At 36.2% G+C, this 7,279-nt stretch overlaps 1 protein-coding gene across 3 annotated transcripts; it reads right to left on the reverse strand.

The window, feature by feature from the left end:
• Positions 1–237: 237 nt before the first annotated feature.
• LOC130969799 (K(+) efflux antiporter 4-like) lies at positions 238–6,979 on the reverse strand. 3 transcript variants are annotated; one of them, XM_057895687.1, is made up of 20 exons: positions 6,444–6,979; positions 5,803–5,846; positions 5,392–5,450; positions 5,186–5,264; positions 4,950–5,011; positions 4,752–4,827; positions 4,599–4,673; positions 4,302–4,373; positions 4,125–4,208; positions 3,914–3,982; positions 3,579–3,656; positions 3,322–3,410; positions 3,081–3,177; positions 2,953–3,006; positions 2,629–2,724; positions 1,811–1,999; positions 1,637–1,714; positions 1,391–1,435; positions 896–985; positions 238–793 (listed from the first exon to the last, which is right to left on the reverse strand). In XM_057895687.1, exons 1-20 carry the CDS (start codon positions 6,682–6,684, stop codon positions 713–715), a joined length of 1,758 nt encoding a protein of 585 aa, XP_057751670.1. In that variant the 5' UTR covers positions 6,685–6,979; the 3' UTR covers positions 238–712. The 3 variants fall into 3 exon arrangements, 1 of the variants encoding a protein (XP_057751670.1); XR_009081925.1 differs by lacking the exon at positions 238–793 and having other exon boundaries at positions 1,637–1,732; XR_009081926.1 differs by having other exon boundaries at positions 896–1,732.
• Between the last annotated feature and the right edge of the window lie 300 nt (positions 6,980–7,279).

The raw sequence follows: 7,279 nt of genomic DNA on the forward strand, positions 1-7,279 counted from the left end.
GAATTTACCAATAATAGAACTCTTGACCTTTCGGATCTAGAGCTCTAATATCATGTCATGATATCATTCATCTCAAAAATTTCAACTGATAGAAAAAAGTAACACTAATGGTTATATCTCTAATACTCCCTAAACCTCCATTGTACTTTCGTGGATTTATGTCTCTCTCTTGTACACACCACATCTGCGTCATGGTCATAAGCAGTTTAATTGTTTAAAGAAGAGCGGCGCAGTAACTCCAGGGATCGCAACATGATACATTTGAATTTGATGATTGCCTTGATTTCTAGACTTTTACAGAACAACTTATACATATTTGAAAACCGATCAACCCAAAATTTGGATTAAAGAAACAGAAAAATAATGTGGAGAAGAAAAAAAAGGAATGCACCTAAAATGAATTGCCCCTACTAAAAGCGACTGGACATTAATTTATACACAAAATTAGGCCACCCTAGTTAATAACAATATGGCCCAAGTTACCATGTTAGTGAATGGATCCGGTTCAAACTCGTGACCCTCTCTCCCAGCAGCGTTTGGCATTGATCGTCTCCTGAGACTGGTCCGAAAGGCATGCAGTATATATATGTATTCCTTTACAATGGCAAATGTATTCTCTTGGACAAACTCATTTGCACTATTTTTCCTGTCTTCCTCAAAAGTACAAGCGATCTGATAAAGCCGCAAATTGCATTTCTGATCTATTTTAACATCATGAATTATGAGAGCCTTGAACCAACAAAGTAACACGCTTAGCACTGTCTGACCGAAAGCTGTCCCCCTTATAGGGAATCTGGAAGGATAAATCATATTTAGGATCGTCTCGAGAATTGATGCAACAATGCTATAAAAGATTATAAGTCCCCCTCCCGAGTTAATTAAGCTATAAAGTTACCTCAGATGGACTATCAGGAGGGAACCACCGCAGCAAAGCACCAAGATGCACCACGGCAGGAATTAACTTGAAAAGCAGAGGTGTAGTCACCTGCATTATTTCCACCAGCATAAGCTTCAAAATTTCTAGGAATAACATAATCAACTAAAAATACCTGAGAATTCATAATCAAATCTTTATAAGATTACCCAAGAAATTGGCTATAATGTTCAACTTTAGAATAAGAATTCTTACACAGGAAGACCCAATGTATTACTTCCAAGTCATAGTCTAATGAAACTTTCGAAAGTTACTAATGATACCCTGCTTATAGATGTTTATGATTGTCAAATGATCAACAAAATGAATATAATATAGTTATGTACCTAAAGAAACATACTAATTTGACCTCATGACAGATGAACACATTGGGATTGCTTGAAAGAACAATAAATCAACAATATTTTATTAGAATACTATGTAAAACTATCATTCTGTCAAATAGTTGATGCATACCAGACTGAGAGCCGTTGTTCCAAGGAGTAATAGATACAACTTTCCCTGCAGTAAGGATCAGTTCAGTTGCATACAAGTATTTATAGGCAACAAAATAATAAAGTTCATGCTTCAAATGGTAATAACACAGCCACGAAAAGTGCTAAAGTTGTCTCCAACTATGTAGGAAGAAAAGGTTCATTGTCTTCCTAAGCCTAACCATAAGCACAAAGAAGCTCAAACCAACATTCGTGATGAAGCAATCACCTCCACTAGATGAAGATTTGAAGCACGACTGAGAAGAACAAAGGCGAACTCCCCAATTTGTGCCAAAGACATCCCAACCTACACATGTAGAATAACCTAAGGTTCCTCCGTCAATGAAACTTATGATGTAATCAACAAGTAGATGTAATTGTATTTAATGATGTCAAATCTTACAAGAAGTGAAGTCTTGTTGTTGTAACCAAACCCCTTGACAACACATGCAGCTACAATTGTCTTTATGATGATCACCAGTATAACAGCTGCCAATAAGATGTCAACATGATTCCAAAGAAAATGGACATGTATAAGCATCCCAATGCTGGCCAAGAACAGTGCGGCAAAAAAGTTGCGAATTGGCTCAACCTAACATCAAATTGGGTAAGCTCAAGTAAGCATTAGAGAATATTCTTAAACTTATCTGCTTCAACAAGTTTCCCTGAAATTCATTTGGGTACTGCCTTTAACTTATTAAGCTAAATTGGCTTTGATAGATGGGACAAAAGAAGAGAAAATTATTAAAACCTTCACCGAGGAAGAAGATTTCATCGGAATGCCTTTATGGCTACACACATCAATGATAAAAATTTGAACAAAGAATAATCAAACAAGTAGCAAGAGCTAAGAGCCAAGAAGGAAGGGGGACCTATGTACCCTGTAACTACCAAGTCTTTTAATATATACGCCAACTCCACTTCATCTAAGTTGATGGCCCACAGGGAATAATAAAACTTTTATATGGCTACTCTGTTACATTGGAAATTCCTACTACTAATTTGAGGATAGAAAGAATAGGAACAAACACAATCAAAGGCCATTTTGCATTCTTCTACAATAGTTATGAACTTAAGATCAAACGGATGGAAATTTATAGAGGTTGGAGCCATTAGGAAGCTTCCAACTCCTAAAAACATCACATGTTGATAGTTTGAAAGTACAAAGAATATAAGATACTCAAAAAAAGAGAAAGGGGGGGGGGGGGGAGGGGAGGTTACTTGTTCTAGTGTATGTTGACCAAGATCTGTTGTTGATATCATCACGCCCGCAGCAAAGGAACCAAGTTCGAGACTTAAACCCAACTTATCACTACACTGAAATGAAATAACCAATTGTCAAAGGTGCAAAAGTTGTTTGGATGGCATAAATGTGTGCACAACTTATCACTACACATCAGAGAAGAAAATATATAAAGAACGACCAGGACTTCATAATGACAAAGGGCAATCTCATAGATACTACATTACAAAACAGACTACGATATATCGAGAAGGAAATACTTTTGCGAAGTAATGAAGATTAAGAATAGATAGAAGACACACCCAAGCCACAAGTAGGCAGAATGCCACTGATGCCAATTGATAAAGTTCATTGGTCTGCACAATAAAAAGGAAGTTAAACTAACGTATGAAGAAAACATTCAAATAGACGAATATAGTTCTATTTTCACCTGAGATGATAGGCTTATCATAAGCCTAAGAAACCATGGTACACAAGTACGAGATACTATCGACAAAATGGCCAAAAATGCAATTAAGATGACCAACCTGAAGCAAGGAAATTTGTAAAATCATAAGGAATAACCGAATAAGTAACTGAAATAGGTATATCATCCAAAAAAAAAAAAAGAATTTAGTCAGATCAGCACATCAAATCAAAGTGGAACACAATTAATTCTATAATTTACTCACGATTTAGTCATGGATATTACTCCCTGAAGAACACCTGATGTTCCACCCAATACTGGAAGCAATGCAAAGAGCAAACCAACAGCACAATCCTGACAGGAACCAATGATTTTGAATATTGCATTAGAAATTGTGCGAGAGAAAACCTCAATAAGGAATATCAGCTTATAGCATTAGTCTGCACTCTGTTTTTAAGAATTGGTGGAAGAACTGTTCCAGTCATATATATGCATCTGAAATATAAACATAATAGTACAAACCTGCAGAATCAGTGTTCCAATTGTAACCTGACCATGAAGGGCATTGACACTATTCCTTTCCATCAAGAATTTCAAGACCTATGTGTCAAACAAGAAATAAAAGCGTTAAGTAGCAGTACTTTAATGCAGAAATAAAATATCTGAAGAGAAGTCTTGGTGTTACTTAAGGAAGAATAATACCATAAAAATTAAAGTGATAAATAAAGCTTAAATTCTTCAGAATTTATTCAATAAGTAACTTCACTAAACTACACCAGTCCAGTCACCAGGTCATGCCACATAAATTTCTCCTTGACAATCTAACACAAGTAGAAACAATGTGTTCAAGAAATTACCACAGCTGTTGAAGACATAGAAAGAAATGCACCCACAAATATTCCTTCAGATGATTTACCACCACATAGCTGCAGGAAAGATTTAAGTGAATTCATTTATAAAACAATTTCAACTATATATTAGCAAATGGACCCAAATCCAAAATTTAGTTTGTGTATTAAATTAGAATCAAATCACCTTTGGATAGTATTGTAAAAATATCAAACATACCGTAGCTGTTATTCCACACAAGCACATAAATAAGAAAATTTGAAGTAGACCGCCAAGAATAGCCACCGCTCGAACAACTCGAAGCTGTAAACATGAATAGACAGGTTAATAAAAATTATGGGTGAGCTAAAATTATGAGAGTATAAGCTAACTGAATATATAAGTATACAAGTCAACCTTTGTTGTTGAAAATTCTAATCCCAATGCAAAAAGCAAAAAGATAACACCAAATTGAGCAACAGTCTCAACCTGCAAGTGATGGAAGCAGTATATGAGATTATTAGAACCTAGAAGACAAATTGGTCTACATTTTTATTTACTACTCGATGTCAACATATCACATATGATGATATAAAGACATGATAAATAACATCTTGGTCCCACTCACATACTACCTTTCTTTATAAATTGTGACTGGTGAAAAGAAAGGGGGAATTCTTAAAGGTACATAACAAAAGAATAAGGGCAACATACTTGGACCATTTCACTAACAAAACTCAAGCCACCAGGTCCAATGAGTGATCCTGCCAACAGATATCCTGTCATAACCTGAAATTTTGGATAAGTAACCACTCTTAAGATATATGGCAGAAATATAAATAGAAAAAGCAATTTTTATGTTCAAACCGGTTGTCCAGCACAAGCAAAGGCAATGCCACCACATGTTGCAGAAACAATGACAACCACAAGATCTGATATCAATCTGCAAATATGGCATACCAAACAGTTTTAGCAGCATCATTACTTCAAAGTTGCAACCACAGATACAGTTAATACTACTTGAAGAGGAAAGAAAACTGAAAATGTAAAGAACAATAAGTAAACCTCAAGTCTACTTGAAGAACAGGATACTTTGACTTGGGATTGGAGATGATAAACACGTTATCCTGAAGATGAATCAATAGAAAAACATTAAAAAATATATTTTGAAAAAAAAAAAAAAACCTCCACTTTTAAGAAGATAGTGTACAGAAATTTCTAGCATATTATGATGAAGTTTTGGTAATAAATAGCATTCTCAAAGTTTGAAATATCACTTCAGGAGCTTGAATGAAACACACCTTTCGATCAATTAAGGTTGGCATATCCTCTGCACGATTCTCAGTATCCAAATGGAAAACATCATGAATATGAAATGATCTGACAGAAACTTATCAAATGTCATATAATGAAAATAGTTATATTATTGCCTTGTATTTTTAAAAGTCGGTTCCCTCTTATAAAAAGAAAAAAAATCCTATTCTTTCTCTAGGAAAGATGTGCTTACTTTTCTTCTTTGCTCTCATTTTTCTTGGACTTAACTCTAGCAACAGTTTCCAAAACAGCCTGTACAACGAGAAGGAACGACATTAGACCATAAGTCTATTCAATGGCTAATAATAACTCAAGCAGTCAAGCACATAAAACCCTAAAAGCATCATGAAATTCATCACCCGACTAAAGAAATCTAAATCACGATTTGATGCATCATAAGAGAAATATGCATCTACGTCATTATCAATTGTGATTTCTATCCAAGCTCAATTCAATTCTCTTCTAACAAAATATCAACAGTGGACTTAAATTCCCAACAGAATGAACCATGACCAAAAGCTAAATACCTATATTACTGAAATCATGATGACTAGTGTGCAAGACACAATCGCCCCAGGATTGCTAAAAGCAATTCGCTACATACCTGCTGTTCAGCAACACTATTGTTAAAACCGCCAGCATCATTACCTGCAAAAGAATCCAAGTATATGCCAAAATTCATTTGAGTAAAATTTTCCACAATGACACGCGTCAGTTTATACCAACGCGTTCATTGAAAATAAAAGTAAATAGGAAGGTTGGATCAAATTACTTATATGCATTACATCCTATTCTCAAATTCTGTAAGAAAACGTATTTTCAAGATAAGCACACACTTCTAAACTTTAACGTTACTCAAAATGTCCTCATGTCCTTGCATGATTTTAGAAATGGATGAAACTGATATAAGTAACTTCCTATAGTTTTCCTCGAAAGCCCGAAGGATTCCAGTGGTTCTCCTTGTTCATCATAAAAACCGAAACGAAATGCATTACTAAGAGAATAAAGAAAGCAGAAGAATATGAATCCGGAAGCACGTCCAGCTCACAATTCAAATCCGGAAATTACAGATTAAGGCATTCAAAGGAAATTGGAACTGCAACCTCACGGCATTTCAGAATATTCATATTTCACAGGCATAACTCATAAACACGATCAGGAGAGGTTCGGCAACCAAATTAAACAAGCAAAATACAGAAAATATGTATGAATAAGAAAGAGTGAAAAGAACGTAGATCTGCGAACCTTCATTCTGTTCATTCTCGGGGAACTCTCTCTCGAGCGCCCGATCAATCATGTTGGCGAAGCTATCCTCGCCGGATCTCGCAAGCGAGGCATTGCCGGTGGCGGTTGCGTTGGTTCCTCGGAGGAGAAGCTCCGGCTCCGACTCCGACTCAGCAGAGACGAGAGAGAAGAATGAGGGACAAAAGAGAAGCAGGTCGCAGAGAAGGAGGAGGTTAAGAATCGAATTCGATAACAACCTCATCTCCCAGATTCGAATGAGAGAGAGAGAGAGAGAGAGAGAGAACGGGAGAGTTGGCTACACTGCCGGAGAATTAATAAGAGGAAGGTGGTTGGCGCGCGAATATGGCTATGTTACGCAAAGGAAGATGCAGCAGAGGGAAAATGTGTGAAAGCAGTGAGAGCGAAAGGGGAAAGAAGCGTTGTGTTGTGGAGTGTAAGTGGGAAAGTACCAAATCATCCTCCAATCCTCCATGTTCTGCGAGTGTAGTGAGGAGGGCAGAACTCAACTTAACTATGCACATTCAGGCGCGTGTTACACAGTCCACACCCCAAAAGAATATCAAGATGCTTGCCGATTCCTATAAATTAAGGACAAGTTACACAATAACCAAGTCTTTTTTTTTTTCTTACACTTTCACAATAACGAGAAGTGTTTATCAAAAGACAATAAGCATTTATGGCCCCAAAAAGGAAACAACAAACTACTAGGCCAGCATCAGTAACCCAAAATATTTGGGCTAGAGTAACAAAACAAGAGTGAAATGTCTTTCTGACACTGCTTTGTTCACCTCATTTGGCCCAATCTATAAAATAAAATGGTCATGTCAATGTTCAGT

This window comes from Arachis stenosperma, chromosome 3, assembly GCF_014773155.1.
Source record: "Arachis stenosperma cultivar V10309 chromosome 3, arast.V10309.gnm1.PFL2, whole genome shotgun sequence".
Lineage (NCBI taxonomy): Eukaryota > Viridiplantae > Streptophyta > Magnoliopsida > Fabales > Fabaceae > Arachis > Arachis stenosperma.